Source organism: Heptranchias perlo, chromosome 3, assembly GCF_035084215.1.
Source record: "Heptranchias perlo isolate sHepPer1 chromosome 3, sHepPer1.hap1, whole genome shotgun sequence".
NCBI lineage: Eukaryota > Metazoa > Chordata > Chondrichthyes > Hexanchiformes > Hexanchidae > Heptranchias > Heptranchias perlo.
Genome location: NC_090327.1, coordinates 16,097,048 through 16,109,855, shown reverse-complemented (window position 1 = coordinate 16,109,855; position 12,808 = coordinate 16,097,048). Strand labels below are relative to the sequence as shown.

At 44.3% G+C, this 12,808-nt stretch overlaps 1 protein-coding gene across 1 annotated transcript in view; it reads right to left on the bottom strand.

Moving 5' to 3' along the window:
* Positions 1-12,808, bottom strand: part of LOC137310536 (piezo-type mechanosensitive ion channel component 2) — a 624,232-nt gene that overhangs the window by 37,343 nt on the left and 574,081 nt on the right. Inside the window, exons 45-46 of the mRNA XM_067978307.1 lie at positions 4,616-4,751; positions 2,245-2,392 (exon numbers count right to left, since the gene is read on the bottom strand). Coding sequence (XP_067834408.1) covers positions 2,245-2,392; positions 4,616-4,751 — 284 coding nt within the window. The remainder of the gene's footprint in view (positions 1-2,244; positions 2,393-4,615; positions 4,752-12,808) is intronic.

Here is a 12,808-nt window from a genome sequence, read left to right as displayed (position 1 = left end):
GCACTTGGCCCATATCCCTCTATACCCATCTTACCCATGTAACTGTCCAAATGCTTTTTAAAAGACAAAATTGTACCCGCCTCTACTACTGCCTCTGGCAGCTCGTTCCAGACACTCACCACCCTTTGATTGAAAAAATTGCCCCTCTGGACCCTTTTGTATCTCTCCCCTCTCACCTTAAATCTATGCCCCCTCGTTATAGACTCCCCTACCTTTGGGAAAAGATTTTGACTATCTACCTTATCTATGCCCCTCATTATTTTATAGACTTCTATAAGATCACCCCTAAACCTCCTACTCTCCAGGGAAAAAAGTCTCAGTCTATCCAACCTCTCCCTATAAGTCAAACCATCAAGTCCCGGTAGCATCCTAGTAAATCTTTTCTGCACTCTTTCTAGTTTAATAATATCCTTTCTATAATAGGGTGACCAGAACTGTACACAGTTTTCCAAGTGTGGCCTTACTAATGTCTTGTACAACTTCAACAAGACATCCCAACTCCTGGATTCAATGTTCTGACCAATGAAACCAAGCATGCTGAATGCCTTCTTCACCACCCTATCCACCTGTGACTCCACTTTCAAGGAGCTATGAACCTGTACTCCTAGATCTCTTTGTTCTATAACTCTCCCCAACGCCCTACCATTAACGGAGTAGGTCCTGGCCCGATTCGAAAAGTTACAGCATGGAAGGAGGCCATTCGGCCAATCGAGTCCATGCCGGCTCTATGTAAGAGCAATCCAGCTAATCCCACTCCTCTGCCCTATCCCCGTAGCCCTGCATTTTTTTTTCCTTTCAAGTACTTATCCAGTTCCCATTTGAAGGCCATGATTGAATCTGCCTCCACCACCTTCCTGGCAGTGCATTCCAGATCCTAACCACTCGCTGTGTAAAAAAGTTTTTCCTCATGTCACCTTTAGCTCTTTTGCCAATCACCTTAAACCTATGTCCTCTGATTCTTGACCCACCAATCTATCTACTCTGTCTAGACACTTCATGATTTTGAATACCTCTATCAAATTTCCTCTCAACCTTCTCTGTTCCAAGGAGAACAACCCCAGCTTCTCCAGTCTATCCCCGTAACTAAAGTCCCTCATCCCTGGAATCATTTTAGTAAATCTTTTCTGCAACCTCTCTAAGGCCTAAGTGCTAAGAATTCTACTTTGTGATTCAGCCAAAAGAAAAATATACAAAAAGTGACTGAGAGAAATTCTTCATGGACAATTAGCATAGGACGAGAAGGTATAAATATAATATTCATAAGCTTCATGTAAAGGTAGATATTAAAAATATCCCCGTAAGATAGCGTATATAGGGCAGAGTCCCAGAGAAGTTAGTTAATTCGGGGTCACCTTTAAAAGGAAGCTGGATCAATATCTGTTGAGAAGGAGAATTGAAAGCTATAGAAATATTAATAGTACTCCTTGATTTTGTTTTCAGGGGAGATAGGGGAAGAAATCTAAGGGTAGAATTTCCAATTGGAAATGTTCACATAACAATGTTTATTGCATTTGTATTACATTCCAGCGTGCACCATTTTTATGCAGCACTAACTCAGTCTACCTTCTGGTGTTCCTTAAACTAGGGGATCAACAGGTGCTGATGAAGCAGGAGATGAAGTCCATAAGAAAATAATCATAGTGAAAGCTTGATGGGCTCCAGACTTTCTTACATCAATTGCAAAGACTTCCTCACAGCTGGCACTATCCTTTCCAAGGCCACTCAAACTCAAGTAGTATTGAATAATCATTGGACAATCCTGCAGAATTGATGATTTATTTTATAGAAGAACAGTGCAAGAGATCTAAGAGCGTGGCACCAATACATAAAGACAGGGAAAAAACAACCAACAAATTGGTAGCGAAGAAAGAAAAGATCATACTGGAAAATGAGCGGAAGGTTAGTCACCATAGGAAACAAGTATTATATCTATGCTTTGTTGACTCAGCATCAAGCTTCTATGACAAAAGTATGATGGTCTGTTCATCATTTATTTATGGTATGCTATAATACTTTGAAATAAAATTGTTACTGCAAATAGATTTGAAAAGATAATGGGGTAAAATTTTCCTGAGGTTCCTCCTGATCTTCAGCTGTAACTTTGGCAGACGATCGGTGGAAACCCTAGAGAAACAACATGAGCGGCCAGAGTTCGAGTCAAACATCGGGAAAACTGCGGAAATTTTACCCCAATTAATCCAGATGATGTCAAGCGTCCTTTAAAATAAAAAAAACTTTACATACCCCGAATGCTCCAAAACCAAAGATAATGACAATGAAGTCCACAACATCAGCCAAGAACATCAACACATAGACATCTGTTACTGCACTGTACTCCGGGTGGATAATGTTGTAAAAGAAATGTCTGATTGGGATATATACTTGAAGTGTTCTGAAAAAGAATAAAACATTGAATGAAATGTCACACTTAATGCTCATAGGTTATGTTGACATTTCGATTTTAAAATTAATACTTCATGTTCTAAAGCTTCTTTAGTATTTAAAGTGACAGTTATTCTGTATCAAATTAATTTGGTTTCTCTGTGACTTAAATCATGGTCATCAAGATTTTTTTTTTATTTGTTCATGGGATGTGGGCGTCGCTGGCAAGGCCAGCATTTATTGCCCATCCCTAATTGCCCTTGAGAAGGTGTTGGTGAGCCGCCTTCTTGAACCGCTGCAGTCCGTGTGGTGAAGGTTCTCCAACAGTGCTATTAGATAGGGAGTTCCAGGATTTGTCCCAGCGACCAAGAAGAGTAATGGCCAGGCTGCATTTGTTACCTTTTAATCTGTAATTATCAACAGGCCAGAGTTTGCATCTTGTAATATTACATTGTCACAAAGGGACATGCCTATTAACAATGCAATTTGAGACTAAAATACAGAATAATTAGAACATCTCTATTGATTAAAAATATACTTGAACATTTCTAATATTCATTTTACCTTTAAGAATAATCCAATTGTTAATGATTTTGTTAAAAGAGGGAAGCATTTTTAGAGTGTATCACGTTCACTAGAAAAGAATTGGTTACTAGTCACACCAGAATGTCTTCAGATGCATTTCCTCAATCTCAACACAATTTCCCCATCTTAGGTTCTCTCCCCTATACTGGCACTATCCTTCTCAAGGCCACTCAAACTCAAGTAGTATGGAATAATCATCAGAGTAGATGATATTTTTGTTACACATGCAATAACATCTGTGTTCCTATTCTAATATCATTACCTTAAAATCTATAATGTGGAGATGCCAGTGATGGACTGGGGTTGACAATTGTAAACAATTTTACAACACCAAGTTATAGTCCAATGATTTTTATTTTAAATCTACAAGCTTTCGGAGGCTTCCTCCTTCAGGAAGGAGGAAGCCTCCAAAAGCTTGTAGATTTAAAATAAAAATCATTGGACTATAACCTGGTGTTGTAAAATTGTTTACAATTAAAATCTATAGTAAGAGTTGCACGCCCCTCTTTAATCTTTCTCACTTCAGCATGTATTAATAGCAGTCAATTGTGGCTAAGATAATATTAATACATCTAATCATGTCAAATCTGTCTTATTTATTTACTTAACCTATAAATTGCACAATCTGTCCAGCACAATTACAGGGAACATGGGATGGGGAGGGAGTTCACAAAGCAGGGTGGAACTTGTATCTGTCCATCCACACAAAAAATGGCAAATTCCAACGTGGGTGGGGGTTGGGGGGAAGCAGACACTTCTTCTGTCACGTTCCACAATCTTCCACCAGCAGTAATGGGTTTTTATGGAGCTACCTAGGCAATCCTGCCAGATGCATCCCCGCTGAGAAGACTGAAGAGTGTAGTTTCTGTTGCGGGTTTAGTGAATGCCCCAACACGCAACAATCCAATGGTAATCGATTTTAGAAGGATTGATTGCAGTTACTGAGTGGCCCCACTGTTGCGGGAAAAATGAGGCTCTGTTATTTAAATTACCCTGCCCTGGGGGCTTGGTCAAGTTAAAGCAGCAGCTGCACAAAGGTGCCACAAAAATTGTTCCCTTTAATGTTTTGTGATGAGTTTTTCCTTATCAATTTGAGGACAACAGTGCTGGAAAATGGAAAATGTTTCTCTCTTGTATTGAACATTAACATTAAATGATCCCATATCAGGCACAGCACAAGTAAAAGACAATTTAGAGTCCCTCTATTTGTCTCAATAATGAGATTTATCCTAAGCTCAGAATAATACCTCTTACTGTACTCATACGATATTTTCCTTTCCCAGAAAAAAAAAACATCAATATCACTTCTTTAAGTCAATTGGCAAACCAGCAGCAATTAGTATTGAACTGAATTGTGAGCTATTTTCTGCTGTGGATTCACATCCATTAGGAACTAGAATTGAGACTGTCCAACTTGTTTTACTTTGAACTCCTAATAATTATCGGTGGGAGGAAAATTTCACCCATTTCCCTAGCCTAGATTCAAATCCAAGACATTGAGATGGAAAGGACACTGTTCTAAAATTATACAACACCACTCTTTCTACAAATGTGTTGGGTACTTAATAAAATGATAGATTTTTTTTTATAACTAAGGTGGCATGCTGTATGGGTGAATATTTTCTGTAATCAGAATGATATCACTTACTTTGCAATGATAATGGCTTTTGCCTTGATCATTTGCTCCCTTAATTTCTCCAATAAAAGCTCCTTTTTATTCTTTGTTTGAACACTGAGTGAACCACTTCCTTTCCGACAGCTACTGTTTTGGGTGCTTGTGCTGCCTGTGCGAAAATGAAAAAAGCATTCACTTTGATTAAAGCATTTCTTACTGCTGCAACAAAGCTTTGAGTTATGAAGATCAGTCATAAGAAATTAGCATCTTCAATGTGTGTACAGTTCGATGACAATTGCATGATGAAAAACCAAGGCATGTACGTTCACTAATACTGGCTTCTCTTCCCAGAGGGAAATAATGATCATATATTCTTGCTGGATGATATCACTAAGCCACTCAAAACATATAGGGCCAGAAATTGCTCCCAAAATAACGGAGGAGCTCAACAGCGCTCTCCATTTTTAATGGCGAATCGAAGGAGCAAGTTCTCGCTTTTACACATGCGCACTAAAACGTGGAAATCGTGAACTTGCTCCTATTGGTTCTCTGGCCATTTGACAGCTTCGAATTAAAGGGCCATCACACGCTGCAATCAGTGAAATCATTGAAAAAGCGCAAACTTGCTCATCTGCCCAGCTGGAAAGTAACTAATTACACCACCAAACAGGTACGCTTAAAAATACCAGGTCTAAATGAAGTTTTAAAAGTCTTAATGACTGCCAAACAACTAAAAATTAAATTAAAAAAATGTGGAGTCTCATTTAATAGTTTTAATTATTTTAATATTTTTTGGTCACTAAAAAATAAATTTAAAATTAAAAACTTTATTTTTAAAAAATTTTTCTCTTCTGTCTCTTTAATCTAATTGATATACTTCTTTGGCTTTTTATAAAAAGATTTAAACATTTTATTTACAATGACATCCAGAATACTAGCTTTAATTCAATGAAGTCTGCTTGTCTGCTTGAACAATGCAGCCTGAATCTGTGGACGTGACTTCTCCTCCTGACAGATTTTGTGGGCGTGTCTTCTATTCTCACAGACTGTTCCATGTGCGTCAACTCATGAAAATAGAGACTGGATTGATAGCGCATAATTTCTTAAAAGTTCAAAATCAAGCAATTCTACGCCACAAAGCCTGCAGTAAGTATTTTCGTTAATTTAATTTGCAGGAGCTGCGGTGAGCGTTGCCTCGCCGTTCAGTGCAATTTCTGGCCCATAAATAGCAGTTCTTGTATTGAAAGTGAAAGAGAAACTAGGTGTTTCTCTCCTTTGCTGTAGCATCTCTGACTGACCATATCTAACAAGAGCTACCAGTGGGCCATTTTGTAGTTAGTAGCAATTGGATCAAGCTCATCAAATGTAGGTGGCCCAAACTTTCCTCTTCAACACTCAGGTAAAAGAGCTTTGTCCACCAGAAGAATCTGTTGCAAATTCAGGCGCAAGCTGCCCACGGCTTTTGTCCGTTCATTTAAATGGATGGGAAACTGTGGCCAACTTCTGCCTTAATTTTCACAAGGTATTCCCAATGGGTGCTGAAGAAGAAAGTCTGGGCCAGAATCTGTAAAACGTACCAGAGACAAGCTTCCATCTTACCCATCGAATCTAATGAATTTTGATGAAATGAAAGAATAGTTTTCTAACCATTTTGGTCATACTGGGGACAATTGTTGTTTGCTGTTCATGCTGAAAAATGGGGTGGTAGGCAGACAAACATTTAAGAAAAAAAACTACCGTTCACTGGTTGCCCAAGGTCTGCCTGACTCGATTTTCAAGTGGGCGTCGAAATGGGCAGCCCACGCTCTCGCCCGAAATGGGCAGGAACCTTATCTAAACAATCAGGGCCCGACGGCATTTGTAGGACCCTAATGCAATTTTTCAAGAATCATTGGGTGGAGCACGGTACTTAATGTAGAGCAGTCTAACTAGTGGCCCTTAACGGGACTGCTGCAGGCCACTCTACAAACAGCAACAAAAAAGTGGTGCCACTGATTTTTGTGGGCCTCGGAGGAGCATGAATTCTTCATACCTGCTACTGGTTGCTCAGTGGCCCTTGCTCTGGCATTGCCTCCAACCTTTTACATACATAGTATTACATAGTATTTACAGCACAGAAACAGGCCATTCAGCTCTATGCTGGTGTTTATGCTCCACTCGGGTCTCCTCCCACCTACTTCATTTCACTCTATCAACATGTCCTTCTAATCCTTTCTCCGTCATGTACTTATCGAGCATCCCCTCAAATGCATCTATGCTATTCGCCTCAACTACTCCTTGTGGTAGCAAGTTCCACATTCTAAGCATCCTCTTGAGTAAAGATATTTCTCCTGAATTTCTTATTGGATTTATTAGTGACTATCTTATATTTATGACCCCTAGTTTTGGATTCCCCACAAGCGGAAACATCTTCTCCACGTCTACCCCATCAAATCCTTTCATAATTTTAAACCAGGTCACCTCTCAGACTTTTATTTTGGGCCCCAACCTGTTCAGTCTTTCCTAATAGTTATAACCTCTCAGTTCTGGCACCATCCTTGTAAATCTTTTTGGCACCTTCTCCAGTCTGTCTTTATCCTTAACAGAGTATTTCTAGCTCATCTCGACGAAATTATGCAGATGGTGCTCGACAGTGAAAATGGTTTGAGCCTCCCGGTGGTGCCACTGGGTGGGCAGCATGATTGCTGTGCCCACCGCTCACCCGCTGTGTGCCCAACCTGAAATTCAGCCCCCTTGTGTTTTTACCTTCTCCCCCATTCGGATTAAAAATTACAATTGGGTCTGTTCTCATATGAACCCTTATGCTAAATTATTCTCTGCCCTATTTTAGCATCTTTAAGGAATTTGGCATGATTAGTGAAAGGATTATATGCAAACAGTTCAGATCACAACTTTCACCCTATTGTTGCAATATACAGAATGTAGGAACGATTGGCTGCATTGAGGAGAGCACAGGACAAAAATGATACTGGTCCCAAAATTTGTGGATTCGGGAGGGCAGAAGAACATTTACACCTGAGGGGGTCTGCAATCTGGACCAGGACCTGGCTCCCCTCGGCCTCCACACCTTTTGTTTTTGAAGTTGTGAAATTCTGGCAGCAGGGGGGCGTGCAGTCGTCACGTTAATCACCAGAAGCAGGTGTGGCCGGGGCGGGGGGGGAGGAGACTAATGTCGCTTTCCCAGTGGCAATCGATGATAGAGCGATCGACTGCCATTAAAAAAGCAGCAACGGAGCATTTTCAGCAGCTTTCTTTTGTTAAAATGGTCTTTGGGCATAACAGCCCACAGCTGCTCAATGGAATGACAAGATGCCGCTCCAATATTCCTGGCCCCACATCTGGTGGACGCCCATGCGGTGTCGTAAATGGCACGGGCACCCTCCACTTTCATGCTAATGATCTCATCCCCGGGATTTGGTACGGGCTCCCATCGGGCCGGACTGGGATCTGGGAGACCCACTGTACTTCCAGCGATGGAGTGAGGCTCAAGTAATATCAGCTTCATTGTTTTTAAAGGAAAACTACAGATACCCTTAAAAACAGAGTTCCACTATCAATACTCCTTTAATGGGCACGATTTTAACTTTAAAGTCCGGGTAGGTTGGGGGCGGGTGGGGGTGAACAAAATCGGGTATTTCTGGAGCGGGAACGAATCCTGGCTCCAACCCGCCGAAAGACGCGCACGACCCAGACCCATTTGGGTGCGCGCGCCGTTCCCGAACCCGGAAGTCCTGCCGGCAATTAAAGCCGGCGGGACAATATTTAAACCAACAGCTGAAGTAATTAAAGCACTTGAAATGTGCCTTAATGTAATTAGTCAAGTTGGCAAGCGATTTCAACACTGCCTCACCGCGTTTACCGTGCTGTATGAAGTACGCCGTGGGAAACTAGGCGAGTTGCAGTCGGCAGCCATTTGGACATTTAAATCACTATTTGAAAGATGGGGATAAAAGGTGAGTTATTGCAGCAGGGCACTCAGTTCTCTCAGACAAACATTTGGTTGGGAGATCTTTGTGTTTAGACTGAAAATTCTTGGTACACACTCACAATTGTTCTGTTCACACATATTTACCTACTTTTTGAACCCCCTGAAACTGACACCATCAGGATGGGGGAGGGGGGGCAATGGCTGCATTCACCAGTAATCCGAGGACGAGGAACATCACCATCCTCACCAGGCACTGTGTGCACTTCTGCCACTTGGAGTTCCACAACACAGTGCTGCGCCACAGGAGCACAGATGGGAACAACAGCGGGACCGATGTTGCAGGAGGCACTACCCTCGTGAGAGGGTCTACAGACCAAGGCTGAGCTTCCTGGACCTCTCTGAGGAGCAGTACCTATGGAGGCTGAGAGCGAGTCGCCAGGTGGTCGTGGGCATCTGCAACCTCCTTCATGCTGAGCTGCTCCCGGCCGGGCCTGGTGGCATCGCATTGCCCATCGCAGTTAAAGTGACCACTGCCCTCCACTTCTTCGCCTCCGGAACATTCCAGGGTGCCACCGGTGACATTGCCAGGGTCTCTCAGTCGTCTGTCCACAAATGCATAAGACAGGTCACTGATGGTTTGTTTTGCAGGGCGTCCCACTACATCAACTTCCCCATGGACAACCTCAGCCAGACGGAGAGGACAGTGGGATTCCACTCTGTGGCTGGCTTCCCACGGGTACAGGGTGCAATCGATTGCATGCATATAGAAATCTGAGCACCTCCCCACGAGCCAGGACTGTTCTTCAACAGGAAGGGTTATCATTCCATCAACGTCCAGCTCGTTTGTGACCACCGGAAAAGATTTCTTCATGTGTGCGCCAGATTGCCTGGCAGCTGCCATGATTCGTTCATTCTGAGGGAATCCAACATCCTAGGCCTTTTTCATGCACCAAACACCATTAAGGGCTGGCTCCTCGGAGACAAGGGATACCCCCTGCACATGTGCTTCATGACATCTCTGAGGTACCTCATCAACGAGGAACAGCGTCAATACAACGGCAGTCACATCACCACCAGGTCTATAACTGAACATGCGATAGGACTGCTGAAGATGCAATGTCGGTGCCTCGATCAGTCTGGGGAGCGCTTCAATACGCACCAGCGAGAGTGGGTCGCATTATAGTTGTCTGTTGTGTCCAATACAACATGGCGCAACAGAGAGAGTCACTGGTTGATGAGGCCCCATGCTCCCATCCAGCATCTACGTCTGCCATCAATATTGAAGAGGAGCAGGAGGAGGAGGACAAGGAGGAGGAGGGGGAGGAGAAGGAATCCATTGGCAGGGCAGCGGCTCACCTGGCTGCTTGTGAGGCCAGGGAGTCACTAATATTTGAATGATTCTCATAAGGAGATCACAAAGTGAGAATAGTCCAGTCCTCAGGCCACTGGAAAGAGCAGCGCCAACACCAGCACCCACCACCAGCACAAAACAGTCCTACAACTACATATACACCCACTGTAAACTCACCCACTGGGTGGCATCAAGTCTCGCCGTTCATGATGAAGCTCATGAAAGGGCGCCATCACAAAAGGCAGTCAAGAATGGGCAAGATGTGGCAGTAGTGGTGAGAATGATAACATTTATTGTGAATTTAACAAAAACCAAATATAAATGAAAAACAAGACAGTGCATACCTTCGTGATCACAAATCCTTGGCCTTTCTCTTCCTACTACTTCTACGTGGTGCATTCCCTGTGGCTGCAGCAGAGGTAGTGGCAGGTTGCTCATGTCCATGCCCTGACCGATTAGATGCTTTGCGCCTACACCTTATGGGTTTTGGAGTCCGTGAGGGTCCCTCCAAAGATTGCTCCACCTGCACCTGTGCAGAGGCAGGCTTGGCCACCTGGAGAGGAGGCAGCATTACGGGTACTGGTTGAGAGGGGGACAACGGGTGAGACATGGGAGCGCTTTGAGTGGCCTCCCCACTTCCAAATCCCCTTTTGCCATCATCCCTCTCCTGGGCCACGCCCATATCACTTCTACCATCCTGGACAAAAGTTTGGTGGACACGTGTGATGCCTTGGAAGCCCAGTTGTAAAGTTTCTGTCTGCCCGTTTAAGGCGGCAGCATGTTGTTCACCGCGAGTCCAAATGGCCGTTGTCAGGGCCTGAATGGACTCATTTGTGATCCATGCTTGAAGCTCACTGGAGGCTAGCCTTCTCTCCATCGCAGACATTCCCGCACTTACCTGCGACACTATTCAACTAATGCAGGAGTTGGACTCCTCCATCCTCTGCACTATTGTGGAGAGTGTGTGTGGCTCCAGTTCAAGTACCTTGCAAATGTGCTCCTGTCCCTCGATCATTCTCCTTCTAAAGGATGGCCCTCAGGGTTCAGCATCTGCATCCAGCTGAGCAGAGCCTGGAGAGGAGTGCGCCCGTCGACGCGGACTCTCCACAGCTGCCCCCGCCACCAGTGTCTGCTCACGCTCACTTGTGTGTGGTGACTCATCAGGTGCCAACCCAACTAACTGACTACTAGGACCCACCGAGGTGTGAGTATCTGCGCTGGTGGATGGCTCACTAAGATGTGACGGTGCGCCCTCAGAGGCCCGGAGCTCCTCTAAGGAATCGCCCTAACCGTCACTTCAGTCGTTGAAGGGCCTGGAAGAGAACAGAAGGCAATATTAAGCATCATCACAGATGTGTCATGTTATGATGAGCATGCTGTAGTGTTCAACATGCCAAGCATTGTTAACATCAATTCATGTTGTGTGTGATGAATGTTAAAGTTGTGTCACCAGATGTTTGTGGGGTGCCAGTCTCGCTGTCCCCGATGGACAGGCACTCGAGGGTGTGGCTGATCTCCAGGGCCTCCTCCTCTGCCTCTGTGAGGATCACTTTTTGTTGTGGCCCCCCTCCAGCCCTCGCCCTCTCGCGTGCATTTTGCGCTCTCTTCTCCTACAAGGGGAGAAAGTACAGACGTGTGAGTGAGTGATGGTGAAGTGGCCAACCAATGAATGCATTGCTTTGGGTGAGGATGACCCTGAAAGAGATGCATCAGAGGGTGAGTATCAGACAGAGACATCACATTGGATCAGGATTGGGGTGAGTGGTAGTGGAGGGGTCACAAATAGGGAGGTGAGGAAGTGCTCAGGAAGTGAAGGTAAGTTGAGGATGAGCCTTAAGTGGGTGTGAGGAGTCATGTGATGGAGTAGTCTTGACAATGCAGAATGAGTTGGAGGGGGGGAGGGTGATGTGCACCACAGAATGCAGGAGAATCAGTAAGTTACTCACTTTTGCTGACCCAGTAGGTCATTGAAACGCTTCCTGCACTGAACCCAAGTGCGGGATATGTTGCTCCTGCTGGTGACCTCCTCTGCCACCTCGAGCCAGGCCTCCTTGGTGGCAGAGGCAGGGTGCTTCCTCCTGTTGGCCTGGTAAAATAGTTCCCTCCTCCGCTGAACCCCGGCCAGAATCACCTCAAGTGAGGCATCGCTGAATCTTGGACCTGGCTAATCCCTCTGCTGCTCCATTCTGCGTGCTTGCTCCTTGCTCCAGCAAAAGCCATCAGTACAATGGCCCTTTAAATACTGACACTCCAGCTGAAAGCAGATCATGCCGGTGCGCAGTCCGCCCGCTGCACAGCTTTCAGAAAGCAAAATTTAAAACAGAAATAGACAGTTTCCTAGAAGTAAAGGGAATTAGGGGTTACGGGGAGCGGGCAGGAAATTGGACATGAATTTAGATTTGAGGTTAGGATCAGATCAGCCGTGATCTTATTGAATGGCGGAGCAGGCTCGAGGGGCCGATTGGCCTACTCCTGCTCCTATTTCTTATGTTCTTATGTAACCCGGAAACAACGTTAAGGGGCACCAATTAAGTCGCGATCGCGTGGGGAACGGTGAGATTTTATTATTCAGGTTAGCCACACGCCCACTGACCCCCCGCTGCCATCCGCCGCCTTATTAATATCGCGCCCAATGTGTTTAATACGGCAACAGATTTTGCATACAAATTTGCTGTTACTGATATCCTGTAGGAGAACAAAATGACCCAGTTTAGCTGAATTCAGTTATGCAAGACCCCATCCAAGGTGTTACACCCTTAGCAGCTTGAAACAATGGTGTTCCATCACCTGATTTTTATTTTAACAGTGATTCTATTGCAAACAATTAAATTTGAAAGTTTCTTCAAAGAGAGCTACATTACTTTGGAGAAAACCTCGGATAATGTTAGTACATGGCCCTCCACCACTGTCACATTTGCTGGTTAATAAGCTGAAAATGACAATATTA